This window comes from Orycteropus afer, unplaced genomic scaffold (assembly GCF_000298275.1).
Source record: "Orycteropus afer afer isolate SDZICR_OR568_19922 unplaced genomic scaffold, OryAfe1.0 scaffold00219, whole genome shotgun sequence".
NCBI classification, from domain to species: Eukaryota; Metazoa; Chordata; class Mammalia; order Tubulidentata; family Orycteropodidae; genus Orycteropus; species Orycteropus afer.
In genome coordinates, this window is record NW_006921806.1 from 1053832 (window position 1) to 1073151 (window position 19320).

The window sequence follows — 19320 nt, forward strand, 5'->3', positions numbered from 1 at the left end:
GAGGCAGTATCACTACGGAAGTAGGATTGCTCAACCTTCCTTCTGAGGAGTGGCTGGTGGGTTTGAACTGCCAGCCGTCTGGTTAGCAGGAAGTGTCTTAGCCACTATGCTACCAGAGCTCCCAATGAGTATGTAGGGGTACCTCATTGCGATTTAATTTACATTTTCCTAACACTTCTGTAGAGATACTGCCTTGGAAATCCCAAGGAGAGGTCTCTATGAGTCGGATTTGACTCAACGGCAGTGAGTTTGCTTTGGTTTAATGATGTTGAACTTCTTTCATGTGGTGTATTTCTTTTCTCCTGGGAGCTTTAGTGGTGTAGTGCCTAAGGCATTTGATTGTTAACCAGAAGGCTGGCGGTTCAAACCCACCAGCTACTCCCAGAAGGAAGGTTGGGCAATCTACTTCTGTAGTGATACCACCTCGGAAATCCAAGGAGGGGTCACTATGAGTTGATCCAACTCCATGGTAGTGTGTTGCATTGAGTTGCATTTGTGTATTTCTTTTCTGTATGTCTTCTTTGGTGAACAGTCTCTTCATTTCTTTAGCTTATTTTCTATTTTGATATATATCTTTTTAACTGTTGAGTTCTGTGGGTTCTTTATATAGTCTACATACTAATCCTTTGTCAGGTATGTTGTTTGCAGATATTTTCTCCCAGTCTCTAGCTCATCTTTGATTCTCTTAACAGGACCTTTCATGGAGCTGAAGGTTTCAATTTTGGCGAAGTTCCTCTATTTCTCCTTCACAGATTGTGCTTTTATTGTCATGTCTAAGAACTCTTTACCCAGTCCTAGATTCCAAAGATTATCCTCCATATTTTCTTCTAAACCTTTCATAGTTTCACATTTTCTTTTAAATCTATGATCCAGTGTGAGTTAATTTCTACACAAGATGTGAGGTTTAGGGGAGGTTCGTTATTTTCTCTTGCCTTTTTAATTTTTAAATGTATTTCTTTAAACCCTTTATCAAGCTGCAATAATTATGCAGATGATGTGTGTTTTAAATATCCGTCAGCTCTTTAGCATTGTCCCCTCCTTCATTCCTCACGTTGGTCAATGTGTGCTTTCCCTCCCTCTCTGTCTTCTTTTTCTTTAAACATTCTGACTAGATTCATGTCATTAATCGCAATTTTATTATCCTTTTTTCAGAGCTAATATTTGCTTTTGTTGAGTTTTTCCTTTCCCTCCCTCCTTTTTCCCCACTCTTCCTCTTCCCTCCTCCCTTCTTTTAATCACTTCTTTTCCTCTGTTTCTGCTTTAGTCTGGGTGTTTTCTATCTATCTTTCTTTGAATTCACTAATTGTGTGTCCCCCTGAATGTCACCTGCTGTCTCTCCTGTTGGTAGTGTAATTATTTTAGTTACTGTATTTTCATGTTTGAGAACTTACCCTTGATTAATTGTTTTGTTCCTCTTTTTCTTTCTTTTAAAAGATTAATATTATATGTTTTTGGTGAAAATATGCACAGCAAAATGTGTATCAGTTTAACAATTCTACATGTATAATTCAGTTATATCAATTACTTTCATGGATAATGTTGTGTATCCTTTGTCATTATTCTTTTTCAAATTATTCCAACAGCAATTAACATAAACTCACTGCCCCCTAAACTTTTCATATAGCCTTTTGAGTTGCTGTTGTCAATTTGATCACATATAGATAATTCTTTAAGAAAGCACAATTCTCAAGGCATACTTTTTTTTTTACAAATTAAATTAACATAGTGCCTGAGGCACTTGACTGCTACCCAGAAGGCTGGCAGTTCAAACCTACCAGCCACTCCTCGGAAGGAAGGTTGGACAATATACTTCTGTAGTGATACCACCTCGGAAACCCAAGGAGGGGTTGTTATGAGTCTGATCCGACTTGACGGCGTGCAACTACATTTTTTGGTTTAAAGAAGACTGTAAGGGGATATTTTTTGTTTAAGGTTTAAAGATTGTCTCAGGGCAGTAGTTTTGAGGGGTTCATCTAGTCTCCATTGCTACAGAAATTCTGGATTCCTTGAAAACTTGATGTTCTATTCCACATTTCCCCCCATTTGATCAGGATTCTTCTATAGAATCTTTGATCAAAATGTTCAGTAATGGTAGCCCAACACCATCCTTTTCTGATTTCATGGCAAAAGAGGTAGTTGTTCATGGAGGCAATAAGACATACATTCCAGTTCTTTCTCCTATTCTTGTCTCTCCATATTTCTTTGCTGCTGCAGGCAAGTAGAGACCAATAGTACCTTAGATGGCTTCTTGCATGCTTTTAATACTGAAGGAACTATGTAAGGAACTAGGAGATAGAATAGAAACAGTAAAAACAATTTGAGGCTCATTGACTGGGATATCCCATGAAACCATGGCCTTAAACTTCCAAATAAGAAAACAAACCCGTAAAGTATTTGTTTGTACAGAAGCAGAATCAGCAGCTGCTCTTCTTGTTATTGTCATCATAAAGATATATGTAACACAACAATTGACAGTTCAATCTTTGTCAAGTGTACAATTCTATTGACATCAGTTACATTAGTCATGTTGTGCAACCATTACCCTTAATTGATGCCAAATTTCCCATCACCATACATAGCAACTCATTGCTTCCCAAACAATAAATTCTTGATTTTTAATAGTATCTAATTTTCTAATGAAAATTTTTGTTTGATTTGTTATCTAACAAATTTAATACTGGATCACCTGATATTTCCTCTCTTTTTCTTTCTTTCATCTTTGTTCCCGTCTTTGGCATGCCTGCAAGCTTCCAGTTTACTTTCAGACATTGTATGTTAGTAATTGTTGAGTATGGATGATGTGATCTTATTCTAGAGAGGATTCCCTCTTCCTTTTGCCAGGCAGATAGTGCCTTAATCCATTTTGGGACTGAGCTTCACTGCACTTTTGGTAGGGGTCATCCATCTCTGGTTCACCTTTGATCCTGGGCAAAGATGCTGAAAATTCCTCTCAGCTTTCTAGAAGTTTTCAGGTCGGCTTCTAAGCTCCTCATCCTTGGAAGCTTTAGCAGCCAAGTGCTCAACCATTGCACTCTCAGGGCTCCTCTGTGCAGTTTTAGAACTCATCAGACATCTTGAGGGGAAACAAGTAGAGTGTGGGACTCAATTTTCCATGGTCCTGTCTCACTGTGGACTTGGGCCTCAAAAATTCAATTTTATAGTATTATGTGTTGGTAAGGATGTATAGCATTAGAACTATCACATGCTTCTGGTGGGACTATATGTTAATACAACCATTTTTGAAAACTGTTTGGCAATATCTACTAAAGCCAAACACAGGCCTCACTATGTGCCAGCAGTTACACATGCCCACCAAAGATGTGTACAAGAAGCTCATAGAAACTTTACTAATGACATATCCAAATTAGAAACAACCCAAATGACCCTCATTGAGAAAGGAAAACTAAATTGTTATCTATTCATGCAGTAGCATTCTATACAATAATAGAAAGTGAAATGACAGCTACATCCAATAACATGGATAAATCTTATAGACATTATATTTAGTAAAAGAAACCAGACACAAAAGTATCTAATGCATGGTTCAATTTATGTGAAATTAAATAACAGGCAACAGTAATTTATGGTGAGAGAAATCAGGATGATAGTTACCTTTAGGAGGATGAAGTTGTGATTGGGGAGTAGAAACATCTATATTTGATATATGTGTTGGTTACTGAGGGTTTACATACATAAATATCCCTGAGCTGTAAAACCACAGCTAGCACTTTACTACGTGTCAGTTGTTGTTGTTGTTGTTGTTATGTGCTGTCGAGTCTGACCTGATTCATAGAGACCCCTCCTTGGGTTTCTGAGGCAGTATCATTACAGAAGTAGATTGCCCAACCTTCCTTCCAAGGAGACTGATGCATTTGAACCGCCAGCCTTCTGGTTAGCAGTCAAGTGCCTTAGGCACTATGCTACCCAAGCTCCTACGGGTCAGTTACACCTTTTTAAATACGTGGAGTAACTTTATGGAGGAAATTCCAACGTGCCCCAGAGTAGAGATACATTCACGAACAAGAGGGTGACACCCATCCAGTGCTGATTGTCATGTTGTAAGGACAGTAAATCACCAGTTATAGAGTCTGAAACAGCCTCACCCACCTTCCTCAATCTGAAAAATTGCTCTTGATAGAGGCTATGCCCAAACTATATACTTACTTAAACTATACACTTACTTACTGCATCCTTGTGTTTCTGAACTCAAGTCTAATTATTAGCCCACAGAATATACAATACCACTGGACTCAATGGGATATTTATTAAAACTCTCATGCTTTGTTGTCTGGGAAGCTGGTTGGTACCAGGCTTGTGTCTCTGACTGTGTGTCCCTACCTGTCTTCAGAGCCCGTAGCAGTGTTTGCCAAGGAACAGCTGGCACAGAGTGAGGTACAGGCTGAAGCGGGGACCAGCACCACTCTGAGCTGTGAGGTGGCCCAAGATCAGACAGAGGTGGTGTGGTACAAAGATGGGAAGAAGCTAAGTGCGAGCTCCAGGATGCGCATGGAGGCCACAGGCTGCAGGCGGCATCTTGTTGTGCAGCAGGCGAGCAAGGCAGATGCTGGGGAGTACATCTGTGAGGCCGGAGGCCAGAAGGTTTCCTTCCGCCTGGCTGTCACAGGTGGGTGACCATAAGCCTTGCTTGAGGAAGATGATAGGACTGAGTTATCACTTTGATGGGCCCTGGTGTACTCTGTCCTTGGACCTCTTATTTTCTTGTCTCCCATCCTCTTACCATTTCATATCCCTACCTATGGTTGGGAACCAGGAGGCTGTCTTGGAAGGGAGTATACTAAAGGGAGAGGTGCTATGCTTCCCCTCAGGTGGGCTTCAGGCAGGAATGGATAGTCACATGTTCCCAGCCGATACCCAAAGAGCCTTTGTCTCTGGTTTCTAGGACTCTCCATCTGTCTGGTGCTTGGGCATCTTCACCTCTGAAATGTGAATATCCTTCTGGCAGCTTGCACACACCTTCAGTCAGCACCTCATAGGGCTTCTCCCTAGCGAGAGATTTTTTTGTTTTAAATTGTGCTTTGGGTGCAAATTTACTGAGCAGAGTTTGTTTTACATTCAACAATTCATGTACATTTTGTTTTACTCCCTGATTACCATCCCCAACCCTAACCCACTCTCCTCCTCTCCCTTCCCTGTGACTTCCCCATCCCGTGCCCTTCTTAATTATGCACTCCTGTCTGTCCAGCTTTCCTTCCATGTGAATGCTTCCCCTCTGGTGCCCCATGGCCGATTGCTCCAAGAAGTGTATCTCTGTAGAGTGAGTGGGTGCATCGCCCTAGGTTGAGTGTTCTGCATGTAAATCTACTGTTGGGCTGAGAGCCAGTCCTTGGGAGTGAGTCCTATCCCAGGCCCAAAGTATATCCCAGGGCCATGGTCTTGGGGGTCCCACCAGGCGAGAGATGTTTGAATCTCATTGAAGCAGGAGAGGGGAGACTTCAGCTACCCAGTCATCCTGGCATTATCTCAAGGCTTATTTTTGCACCATCACAGTTTGGGTGCTTTGGCCACTGTTGCTTTCCTTTGACGTGGATGTGGAAACCCTCTGTGCATATATGCACAAAATCCAGATTGACATGTTGGAGGTGTGCAAAGTAAATGAACTGAGAATTGATAGACATGCTGCTGTGAGATTTGGGGTTTCTTTTTAAAGAAAATCATGTTTTCCCTTTTCCTTAAGTTAAAACATTCTGTGTGAAATATCCCTTGGGTTTGGACATACATCTTTAGGAATGGAAAAGAATAAGTAGCTTCTGCCATATCAACATGCCTTGTTAATGATTAATTACTGTGGTAGCAGCCCCTGACTGGTAAAGCAGTATTTATTTCATAGAATTCCTCAAAGATAAGTATGTGTCTGTAAGCCACTAACTGGTTCATAGAGAAATCTAAGAAAGAACTTTATGATTATTTTGTTGAGGATTCATAGCGTCAATTGGGTGTCTGCAGTTCCACATTTGACCAGTAGATGCCAATATTTAACCAAATGAAATACTTGTTGTTGTTGTTGTTTGCCGTTGAGTTGGCCCCGACTCATAGCGACCCTTCCTTGGGTTTCCGAGGCAGTATCACTACGGAAGTAGGATTGCCCAACCTTCCTTCCGAGGAGTGGCTGGTAAACCAGGTGTAATTGAGGCTTTTTTTTTTCTTTCTTTCTTCAAAGGACAGAGTAGGAGCTCTGGTGGTATAGTGGATAAGGCACTTGACTGCTAACTGGTAGGTCAGCGGTTCAAACCAACCAGCCACTCCATGGAAGGAAAATGGGGCATCTCCTTCTGAAAGAAAAACCAGGGGATCTACTTCCGGGAGTCTCTATGAGTTGGAAACAACTCCATGGCAGTGAGTTGGAGGACAGAGTAGAACTGCCCCATACGGTTTCCAAGGGTGTCCATCTTTAAGGAAGTGGACTGCCTCATCTTTCTCCCCTGGGGCGGGTGGTTTTCAGTCTTTTGGTTGGCAACCAAATGCCTTAATCACTACTCCATCAGACACTTAACATTTTGGTATTTTATCAGTATATAATGCTTGTGAGTGAGTTCATAAAGATACAAGCAAACCAGGACTGTATCTTTTTGAAATATTTTTATAAGAGAATATTACAAATTATTTTATGCCAATAAATTTCTAAAAGTTTTGAAAAACTGAATCAATTCCTAGAAAAGTATATCAAATCTTTCTCAGGAAGAGACAGATAACCTAAGTAAGTACAAATCTTTAAAGATACGTAATTAGTAATAGGTTTTTTTTTTTTCCTCACAAGCAAAATCTAATCCAAGATTGCTTAACTGATAAGTTCTGCCATATATTCAGGGAGTAAATTTTTCCAAGTTTATGGAGAATCTTCTAGAGGAGAGAAAAAGAAGACAATCTCCTGTAAGTCATTTTACGTAGTGAGCATGACCTCGATAAAAAGTCTGTCAAGGAAACTCTGAAGAATTAAAATTACAGGCCAATCTCTTAAGGATTTCAAGGTTAAAATCCTAAACCAAATATTGGCAAAGTGAATCCTGCAATATATTAAAAGCATAATACATTATGACCAAGGCCATAGAATGCAAGGTTGGTTTAGCATTAGAAAATCAATATTATCCATGGCATTAGCAGCTTAAGAAAAGCCATATAATTATCTCAATAGCTATAGAAAAAAAGTGATAAAATTTGACATCATGGATGCACAACAGACATTTGATCAACGTTAGGATAAATTCATGATAAAAACTCTTATCAAACTGGAAATAAAAGCATACTTTTAACATTTGAAAAAGAGTACTACAGAAAACACCAGTTTACATTAAAACCCTTGAGTCTTTGTAAGCTTTCCAACTGAAATCCGAACAATACAAGGATGGTGGCTTGTACAACACAATACTTACTGATAAAACCAAAGGTATAAATGTTGGAAAAGATAAAAGTGGCATTCCCAAGTTATATTGTTATCAATTCAGAAAATCCAAAACATCAATTATAGAGTTAGTAAGAAAGTCAGGAAAGATTACTGTTTATGAAAAATCAAAAATAGGAACAGTTCTATATCTGTATTGTTGTTGTTGTTGTTGTTATGTGCCGTCGAGTCGGACCCGACTCATAGCGACCCCTCCTTGGGTTGCCGAGGCAGTATCACTATGGAAGTAGATTGCCCAATCTTCCTTCCGAGGAGTGGCTGGTGGGTTTGAACTGCCAGCCTTCTGGTTAGCAGTCAAATGCCTTAGGCACTATGCTACCAGAGCTCCCCTATATCTGTATAAAAAGTTGGAAAATGAAATTTAAAAGATTTACAATAGCATCAAAAGTATCATGTATCTAATTTCAAGTCTAATGAAAATATTTAAGGTTCCTGTGTGGAAAAGTATTAAATGTTTTTGAGAGGTAGTAAAGAAAAATCCATGGAAGCTTCAAAGATGTTTATTCCCAGTCAAGGTCCAAAGAAAAGATCTCTTTGAGTGGTGGTGGTGGTGGGATTGTTGAAATTGGTGTGCTAAGTATAGGCAATGCACTCCTGAAGAAGAATGAAGTGAGAACATTTTTTTCTACCAGATACCAAGACTTATAAAGTAGTTAAGACAACAGGGTCTCAATGCAGGGGCAGATAAACAGAACAAAGGAATAGAATGGTGATCTCTGAAACAGACCCGTGAGTAAGTGGATTCCCACACACACACCCCCCCTTTTTTTTTTTTTTAAATTGCAGAGTCTGTGCAAGGAGTGCAGAAAGGGTAGCCTTTTCATAAATGGTGCTTGAACCATTTAACCATATGTAAAATATGTAAAGTTGAACTGTTACATCATACCACACATGAAAATAAACTCCAGGTGACTGGAGACCTCAATGTAAAAGGTGGGACCATAAAGCTCTTAGATGATAATATAGACTATTTAATGACTTTCAGGTCGGGGAAGATTTCTTAAACAGGTTATCTTAAAGAGGATGTAAACTGTACCAACCCTAAAGAACAAGATAAATATATTTGACTTTCATTCATCAGAAGACATCATAAAAGAGTTTAATGGCAAACCATACAGATAGGGAATATATTTATAGCACACTTAACTGTCAACACTCCAGTATATATATTATATGAAACAAGAATGGTCAAACTTTGTTTCTCGTACTTTGGTCATGTTATCAAAAGGGACCATTCCCTGGAGAAGGATATCATGCTTGGTAAAGCAGAGAATCACCCAAAAAGGGGAAGACCCTCAATGGCATGGATTCACACAGTAGATCTGATGATGGGCTTGAGCGCGGATGGTACAGGACCAAGCAGTGTTTTGTTCTCTTGTACATAAGGTCACTGAGTTGAAACCAGCTCAATGGCATCTAACAACAACACACACATATATATCCAAACCCATTGCCATTGAGTCAGTTACGACTATGGCACCTTATGTGTTACAGAGTTGAACTGCTCCATAGGGTTTTTAATGGTTCCAGGCTGCTAACTGAAATGTTGGCAGTTCGAACCCACCAGTTGCTCTGCAGGAGAAAAATGTGGCAGTTTGTTTCTGTAAAGATTTATTGGGAGCCTTAGAAACCCTAGGGAGCAGTTCTACTGTTGTATAGGCTTGCAATGAGTCAGAATAGACTTGATGGTGATGAGTTTTTGTTGTTTTTTAATCTTACAGAGGTAGATTGATAGGACTTTTGTGGCTCTGCTGAGTGGGTTTCAGCCTTCAACTTTCTGGTTAGTAGCAAGTGCAAATTGTTTGTGCCACCAGGGCCTCCAAATTCATAAAGAGCTCCCAAATTGAATATGAAAAAGAAAACTGGGTAAAGACTTGAAAAGTGACACCAAGGAAAGGAAACAGAATTGGCCAATAAACTTGGAAAAGGGGCTCCGCTGTAACAGTTGTCAGAATAATGCACACAAAATCATGGGGTGGGAGAGCCACATGCCCAGCAGATAGGCAGGAGTTAACACATCTGATGTACTAAGAGGAGGCTCAACAGTGGAGCACCAGGAACTCCCCTGCACTGCTGGTGGGAATGTTCCTGGCATTGTATTTTGGAAAACACTGGCATCATCTGGCCAGGGTAAAGGTGCATTGTCATCCTGATCCACCAGTCCTGTCCTAGAGCAATGTGTGGACAGGAACAGTCTCACAAATTGTCATTCCAGAAACACCCCACATGCCATCAGTGGCAGGAGGTATAAATGCACTGCAGTGACTTGTTCAGAAAGGCCTGGGGTTTCTCCAGGCCACAAAGCTAGAGGCAGAGCCTAGAGAGTTTCTGGATGTCCAAGCTTTCATGCAGGCTTTTGCTCAGTGCTGTTTCCTGATTAAGATGGTGTTTCTGATTGTGTATCCCTCCTTATCCCCAGAGCCCATGGCGGTGTTTGCCAAGGAACAGCCAGCACATAGCAAAGTGCAGGCCGAGGCTGGGTCCCCCGCCACGCTGAGCTGTGAAGTGGCCAAGGCCCAGACGGAGGTTGCTTGGTACAAGGATGGGAAGAAGCTGAGTGCAAGCTCGAAGATGCGTATGGAGGCCACTGGCTGTGGGCGGCAGCTGGTGGTGCAGCAGGCAGGCAAGGCAGATGCTGGAGAGTACAGCTGTGAGGCCGGGGGCCAGAAGGTCTCCTTCTACCTGGATGTCACAGGTGGGTTCTTTGTTTCTTCCTGAGGACCATGACAGGCAGTAGTTGGGAAGAAGTGCCTTTCAGGCCTGCTTCCTCACAAAAGTGTTCAAATAGTAGCATTAGGCATATGTTACTAGGCCCTTTATAAAGTGATTTTTGTGTTTTTACTTTTGTTTTCATTGTGAGTAGTATTTTGTGGCATAGAGATACTACAGTTTAACTGTTCACCTGTTGAAATATATTGGTATTTTCAGTCAGTGGTTCTTTACTGCTCACAGTGCCAACTGTGCAAACCAGTCCAGGGAGACTAAGATCATCCACCTTTGAGGCCAGGTGTGGTGTTTTATAGATCTCTTTCCACATGTGTCATTTGAAAATCTCAGCTTCCCTTCCCTGGCCAGTTCATACCCTAACTGCCCATATAGCTCATCTATCTAATCCCTAACCACTCAGGACTGGGTCTTGTATCCCTAGTCACTTGGTTCTAAGTAAATGTGCCAAAATCACAGAATTCCATACAACTCTCTGCACTCAGGCAAGCTAGCCCCACCACTCCTTTAGATCTGGTAATTCCCTAGAATGACTCATAGAATTCACCAGAACACCATACCTGCGATAACAACTTTAACAGAGAGGGATATAAATGAAGAAATGTACAGGGCAAGGTTTGAAAGAGGACCTGGGGCCTCAATATATCCAGGGACATGCTTACCCTTCCAAGAGCAGATGTTCACTCTCGCCAACCAGGAAACTCCTCAACCAGGAAATGTTCCATGACAACTTTCTGGAGCAGAAATGCCCCTGCTAGTGCATCTCTTAAACAGTTATTCCTTCATTCAGGGCAGCTCTGCTCTGTTCTGTCAGCTCATTTCTTTATCAGTGAAGTTCTCAGCTCTGTTCATCTCTGCTTTTGCTGGCTGCCACTGTCGCTCTTTGACAGGGCCAGCTCTGAATCAGTCCAGCTCTGCCCTATACAGCTCTTCATCTCTTAACTGGGTCTGGGATTGTTTCTAGCTCAGGGCCTCAGCACCATCCCTCTCCCAGCTCTCCTCAACCTGAAAGCCCTATCGAGCCTCAGTGTTCCAGGGCTTTTTATAAACCAGTCTTCTGTCAGCTATCAGTGTAGGCTCCTTGTCAATTACTAGGTGGAGCTCCTCAGCCAAACTGGGCACTTGGTCCTTGTCAGTTACTGGGTGATCTTCCTTGTCAGTAACCTTGTCAATTACAAGGCTAGGGAGGGGGCAGCTAGCCAGAAAAGGCAAAAGTAACACATTTTCATGGGTAGCCAAATAGCCAGGAAATCCCACAAGTTGTTTTTACAAAAATCAAGGACAAAGGGCCAAACAAAGGAACTCATTGTGCCACAGGTGTTGGTCTGGTTTGAAAGGACAGGGAACAAAGGCCAAATGTGATTCCACATTTCAGAGACATCTTCATTGTTTCCAGTTTTGGGCTGTTAGAATAAATCTGCTATGAACAGTAGTGTACAGATAGAAACTGTCATTTCTCTGGGATAGAACCCCAGGGGTGTGATTACTGGGTTCTATGGTAAATGTAAGGAGCCCTGGTGAGACAATGGTTAAGTGCTAGGTTGCTGACTGAAAGGTTGGTGGTTCAGACCCACCCAGTGGCTGCATGGGAGAACGACCAGGAGAACTGCTCCCATAAAGATTAACGGAAAAAAAAAAAAAAAAACCTCACTGTTATCAAGTCGGATCCAACTTATAGTGACCCCTCCTTGGTTTCCGAGGCGGTATCACTTCAGAAGTAGATTGCCCAGTCTTCCTTCTGAGGAGTGGCTGGTGGGTTTGAACCACCAGGCTTCTGGTTAGCAGTCAAATGCCTGGGCACTATGCCACCAGAAAATGCAATGGGGTTAGCTAGGATTCTAATCAGGCTTGACAACACACAACAACACATAGTAAGTATATGTTTGTTGTTGTTGTTAGGTGCTGTTGAGTCGTTTCTGATTCATGAAACATTGACTGGTCCTGCACTATCCTTACAGATGTTGCTATTCTTGAGCCTATCGTTGCAATCAATGTGTCAGTCATCTCATTGAGGGTCTTCCTCTTTTTCGCTGATCCTCTACTTTAGCAAGTATGATATCCTTCTCGAGGGACTGGTCCATTTTGACATCTGGCCATTCTTGCTTCTAAGGAACATTCTGGCTATACAGCTTTTTTTTTATTTTTTTTAATTGCCTTACTCTTTTCTCAGGTTCCTGGGTCATACAAGCAGTTTGTTAACCTAAAGGTTGGCAATTCAAACCCACCTAGAAGCTCTGAGGAAGAAAGTCCTGGCAAACTGCTTCCGTAGAGGTTACAGCCAGTAAAACTCTGCAGAACAGTTCTGCTTTGTAAAGCATGGGGTTGCCATTACTTGGAATCAACTTGAAGACAAACGTTCTTTTGTTTTTTTTGTTTTCACTTTCTTCCAGACTGGTTGTACCATTTTATATTTCTACCAACGTTGTTTGACAGATCCAGTTTCTTTGTTTTCTCTTGTATATTTGGTTTCATCACCATTTTTTTTCACTGTTCTAAGACTGTGTCAGATATGTCATTGTGGCTTAGTTAATGTTGAACATCTTTTTCATATATTCATTTGCCATCTATATATCTGCTTTGGTGAGAAATGTCTTCATATCTTTGGCTCATTTTCTATTTGTATTATTTGGAGTTCTCTTGGATTTTGTAAATTCTTTATATTTCTAGGTAACCAGCCCCTTGTCAGAACATGTTCTTTGCAAATACTTTTAGTCTGTAGTTTATCTCTTTCTTGTTTAATTTTTATTGTGATTTGGGTGAAACTTTACAGAGCAAATTCATTTTCCGTATAGCCGTTCATACACATTTTGTCTCAGGACATTGACTGCCATTCTCCACAAATGTAACAGCTTTCTTCCCACTTCCTCTTTGTAGTTACTGCTTCCCTGTGTCTTTCTTTCCTGTGCACTCCCTCCCACCCCCAGCTGTCTCCTTGTCCAAACACTGCCCTTCTGTTCTCCCATGATTGATTGTTCCAAGGAGTGTATCTACCTGATGTAAATGTTCATCCCATATGTTTATCTATTGTTTTTCAGGAAACTGCAAGAGTGAGTTCAGAACCAGACCTGAAGGGTGGGTAGGGGCAATAGTGTAGCTTATCTTTGGATCCTCTTAAAATGTCTTTCATAGGGCAAAATTGATGAAATCCAGATTATTGATTTTTTTTTCTTTGATGGATTGTGTTTTTAGTGTCATGTCTAAGAACCCTTCACCCAATCCTAGGTGTCAAAGATTTTCTTCTAAAGGTTTTACATTTTACATTCAAATCTGTGATCTATTGTGAGGTAATTTTTACATAACATGTCAAGTTTAGGTTGAAGTTCTTTGTTTTGCAGCAATGGTTACAGACTTCATATTGTGTCACCATTCTCCCTATCTCTGCCCATATTGTTTCACCACCATTACCTTAGACTTTCTGCCCCTTTAAGTTCCCATTTGCATTTTAAAGTTACTGTTGTCTGTTTGATCTCATAGAGATAAGCACAATGCTTAAAGTGAACACCGTTTATTAAATGAGATAAGTTATTTTTTCAGTTTAAAGATGACTTCATGGGATAGTTTTTGGTTCAAAGCTCATAAATTGTTTCCAACAATACACTTGGAGGTTCCTTCAGTCTTAACGTATTCAGTAAGTCTAGTTTTTAATAAGAATTTGAACTTCTGTTCCACATTTTTCCTCTTATTGATTAAGATCCATCTATTGGGTCCTCCATCAAAATGTTGAGTATTGGTAGACAGGCACCATCCACATCATGGAGACAATTACTCTTGCACTCCATTTCCTTTTCTGATTCCTGTTGCACCAGGCAAACAGAGACCAATTGTTGTATCTCTGGTGGCTATTGGAAAGCTCTTAAGACCTCAGACACTATTCCTTGAACTAGTAGGCAGACAGATACTCTAAAACAATATTAGGCCAATTGACTGGACAGGCCCATGAAGCCAAGACTCTAAACTTTGAAACTATGGGATGTTTATTTGAAGCTATGTAATATGAATAGGTGTAGCCATTTTGTGTGTGTGTGTGTGTATGTATGTGGCTGTTTGCCATTTTGCCTTTTCTTCCCCTTCTCCCAAGCCTCCCACCCAGCTTCAAGATATCAGTTTCAGTAGTCAAGTTGTGCAACCATTACCAGTAGTTGATGCCACTTTTTCTGTCATCATAGACAAAATACATGATCTGTAAAGTACCTATTAGTAATCTCGCATTTTCCCCTTTCACTCCCGACATTGGTAATCTTTCCTGCCTTTCTTTATTTCCTGACTGCTTTCTTTTGTTCTTTTCTCTGTGTCTCAGATAATTTTTGCTCAAGGCATATCAATTATATGGGTATTTTCTTTTTATTCATTTTTATGTGAGTATTTTCAGAGAACCAATGTGTGGTTTCATTGCTTTTTTTTCCCACCTACTGCACATTTTTTTTCTATTTAACTGATTTCTTCTTTCACCTTTATTATTTCTTTCCTTTTGCTTTCTTTTAATCTAATCTTTTGTTTTTCCTATTTCTTAAATTGGATACTTAAATCATTGTTTTTCAGTCTTTCTCTTCATCTACTTATGCACTTAAGAGTAGGAATTTTCTTTTTAGTACCTTAGCTGCACTACTTTAAGAGTTTTGTGTTATATTTCCAGTATCTTTAAGTTAAAAATATTTTCTAATTTCCTGTTTGTTATTGTTATAGGTTGAATTATGTGCCTCCAAAGTATGTGTTATATTTGCCTGTGGCTATAATCCCATTTCAGAACATGTTGTCTTTGTTATGTTAATGAGGCAGGATTAGTGTAAAGTGTATCTTCAGCGATCTCTTTTGAAATATAAAAGGAGATTAACAAGTGAGCAGAAGCAGAGATGGGTTAAGAGAGATGACAAGACACATGAAGATTTCTAAGGAACCAGGAAGCAGAAGCTGAAGAGACAAGGCCCTTCCTTCAGAGTCGACAGAAAAAGAAAGTGTTCTCCTAGAGCCAACACTCTGAATTCAGACTTCTAGCTTCTTTGTAGGAGTTCAGATTAGCATAGTGGCTAAAGCACTTGACTGCTCACCAGAAGGCTGGCGGCTCAAACCCACCAGCCACTCCTCGGAAGGAAGGTTGGGCATTCCTACTTCCGTAGTGATACTGCCTCGGAAACCCAAGGAGGGGTCGCTATGAGTCGGGGCCGACTCGACGGCACATAACAACAACAACAAGCTTCTTTGTTGTTGTTGTTGTTGTTTGCCATCGAGTCGACCCCGACTCATAGCGACCCCTCCTTGGGTTTCCGAGGCAGTATCACTACGGAAGTAGGATTGCCCAACCTTCCTTCCGAGGAGTGGCTGGTGGGTTTGAGCCGCCAGCCTTCTGGTGAGCAGTCAAGTGCCTAGCTTCTTTAGCTGTGAGAAAATAAATTTGTTGTTGAAACCATCCACCTGTAGTGTTTCTGATACAGCAGCACTAGTTAGCTAAGACAGTTATTTTCTTTGGTTTGTGGATTGCTTAATTTCCAAATAGAGTTTTGAGTTATCATTTTACTTTCAAATTTTAGCTTTATTCCACAATGGAAAAAATATACTTTGAATGATTTCAGATCTTTTATATTTAACAAAAGGTTTTATATTCTGTTGTTGGCTTGAACGTTTTCTATATAGCAATTAAATCTTTTACAGTGATGTTTTTCCATCTTCTAAACACTGATTTTTGTTTGCTAATGCTATTAATTATGGAGAGAGATATGATGAAGTCTCACTGGTTGCACATTGGTCAGTTTGTCCTTTCTGTCAGATTTGAAAGCTGTGTAATTCAAACCCTTCAAATTTAGAATGGTTCAGTGGTAGAATTCTCCCCTTCCATGAAGGAGACCTGGGTTCAATTTCAGGCTTGCATGTTGCTAAGATGCTAAACAGGTTTCAGTGGAGCTTCCAGACTAAGATGGACTAGAAATAAAGGTCTAGCAATATACTTCTGAACACCAGTCAACGAAAATCTTATAGCACACAATTATCTAATCCACAGCCTATCATGGGGATGGCACAGGACTGGGCAGTGCTTTGTTTAGTTGTGCACGGGGTCATCAGGAGTCGGGGCTATGACTCAGTGGCACTTAACAATAGTAAATAAATACAGAGTCGTTTATTTTTGGTGGATTGACCCTGTACTTATTATGAAATATCCCTCTTTATGTCTAGTAATCCAGCTGGTTTTAAGGTCTATGCTTTTCTGTCTTCTTATACTTAAGGTTTATTATTTGTAAATAGCATATAGTAGTGTTATAATTCTTTTTTTTTTTAAACCCAATCTGCTGCTATTTACCTTTAATTGAAAGATTTAGTCCATTTATACTTAATAAAAATAGCTTAAATAAATAGGTTTATGCCTATCAGCTTCATATTTGTTTTCTATTTGGTAAATCTTTTCTCTTATTTATTGCTTTCTTTTGGATTAATCCAGTGTTTTATTATTCTATTTTTCCTTCTGTTAGTTTGTTATGCTTTCTTTTGCTATTATTTTAGAAGTTGTCCTGCTGTTGTTAGGTGCTGTTGAGTCACCTCTGACTCACAGTAACCCTGTGTACAGCAGAACAAAACACTTCACTTTACCAAGCATGATATCCTTCTCCTGGGAATGGTCCCTTCTGACAACATGACCAAAATAGGTGAGACGAAGTCTAGCCATTCTCACTTCCAAGGAGCATTCTGGCTGTACTTCCTCCAGGACAGATTTGCTCATTCTGGCATTCCATCGTATTTTCAGTATTCTTTGCCAACACCACAATTCAAAAGCATCAACTCTTCTTCGGTTTTCCTTATTCATTGTCAAGCTTTCACATGCATATGAGGTGATTGAAAACAACAACAACAGTCTTCAAAGTGACATCTTTGCTCGGCAACATTTAAAGAGTCTTTTGCAGCAGATTTATGCAGTGCAATACGATGTTTGATTTCTTGACTGCTGCTTTCATGAGTGTTGATTGTGGATTTAAGTAAAATGAAATCTTTGACAATTTCAGTCTTTTCTCCATTTATCATGTTGCTTCTTATTGTTCCAGTTGTGAGGATTTTAACTTTCTTTATGTTGAATTGTAATCTGTACTACAGACTGTAGTCTTTAATCTTTATCAGTAAGTGCTTCATGTCATCTTCATTTTCAACAACCAAAGTTGTCCTAAAGATTTCAAAATATATACTTATTATAATTTCATATAAATTATTATTTTTTATCACGTCCCCAGTAATGCTATGACCTTTTACTCCCTTTCTGTTTTTTTTGTTATTGTCCATGAATTTTAATTCTACATATATTTTTAATCTCACAGGACATATTACTGGTATTTTGTATTGTCAGTATTTATCTGTATTTACCCATATATTTACCATTGATCCTTTCTGATGCTTCATCTTTCCTGCATCCTTTTGCTTCTTTTTGGCTTTATTTTCCTTCTACTCAATGAACACACTTTTGTCAATATTTACATTTTAGATTTGCTAGTGACACATTCTTCAGTTTTCATAAAAACATTTTTATTTTGTCCTCAAATAAAGGTTATTTTGTCTAGGTATCAAATTCCATTTACTAGCTACTTTCTTCAAATATTTGAAAGATACATTCTACTGTCTTTGGCTTCCAGTATTGGAACATTAGAAGCCAAATATTTAATTAGTCCCTCATGAATCTTTTACCTGTGCTGCTTTTAAGAGTTTCTTTTGTTTTCAGTTTCCAGCATTTTTTCTCTGATTAGTCATGTGTGTAAATTTCTTTTATTCATCCTGTTTGGGGTTGCAGAGAATTTTGAATTTTGTAGTTGGTGTCTTTCATTGGTGTTGTTGGCCATTCTTTCATTCTATGAAGCAAGTATAACCCTGATACCGAAGCCAAGCAAAGGCACCACTAAAAAAGAAAATTACAGACCAATATCCCTCATGAATATAGATGCAAACTCTCCAACAAAATCCTAACCAATAGAATCCAACACTATATTAAAAAAATAATACATCATGACCATGTGGGATTCATACCAGGTACACAAGGATGGTTCGATATTAGAAATGTAATAAATATAATCAACTACATCAAATATACTAAATTAAAATTAAGTTCTTAGACACATCAAAAGACTTACCCAAAAGAGTAAAAAGAGAACATACAGATTAGGAAAAAATATTTGATAATGACATATCTGACAAGAGACTTAACTCTAAAATGAAAACCTCAACACCGTAACATCAAAAACAAACAATCCAATAAAAAAATAGGCAGAGGATATGAACAGACACTTTACCAAGGAAGGTATTTAGATAATCAAGAAACACATGAAAAATGCTCATGGTCATTAGCCATTAGAGAGATGCAAATCAAAACAACAATGTGTTATCTCACCCCAGCAATAACAGCAAAGTTCAGCAAAACAGAAAACAAAAGTATAAAGAGCAGTTGGAACATTCGTACACTCCTGGTGGGACTGTCAGTTGGTATGACCATTTTGGAAAACTAACAATATCTACTAAAGTGAAATACAAGCCTACATATGTACCAGTGGTTACACATGCTTACCAAAAACTTGCACAGGAATGCTCACCACAGCTTTGTTCTTAGTATCCAAATAAGATAAAGTTCAAATGACCCTCAAGGAGAAAAGGAAAACTAAATAGTGGTGTTTTTACACAATGGAATCCTGTACTCATCTGTCAGTTTGTTGTCCTGTGGTAGCTTACATGTTGTTATGATGATGGAAGCTACGCCATTGGTATTTTAAATGCCAGCAGGGTCACCACCCATGGTGGACATCTTTCAAAGGAGCTTCCAGACTAAGACAAATTGGGAAGAAGGACATGGCCAAGTACACTTCTGAAGACATTGGCCATTGAAAACATTATGAATAGCAAGAAAACATTGTCTGCTATAGTGCCAGAAGATGAGTCTCTCAGGTTAGAAGGCACTCACAATACTACGGGGGAAGAGTAGAGTTGACATTAATGATGTGATGGAGTAAAGCTTTCTGTACCTTCATTTGCTGGTGTGGCATGACTCAAAACGAGAAGAAACAGTTGCAAATATCCATTAATCAGAAAGTGGAATGTACAAATTATGAATCTAGAAAAATTAGATGTTGTAAAAATGAAATGGAATGCATGAAGTTTGATATCGTTATGTAGCGAGCTGACATGGACAATGATACAGGCCATTTTGAATCAGACAATCATAT

At 39.5% G+C, this 19320-nt stretch overlaps 1 protein-coding gene across 1 annotated transcript in view; it reads left to right on the forward strand.

Annotated features, from left to right (window-relative positions):
- Nucleotides 1-19320, forward strand: part of OBSCN (obscurin, cytoskeletal calmodulin and titin-interacting RhoGEF) — a 312151-nt gene that overhangs the window by 118803 nt on the left and 174028 nt on the right. Inside the window, 2 exon segments of the mRNA XM_042782023.1 lie at nt 4349-4624; nt 9837-10112. Coding sequence (XP_042637957.1) covers nt 4349-4624; nt 9837-10112 — 552 coding nt within the window.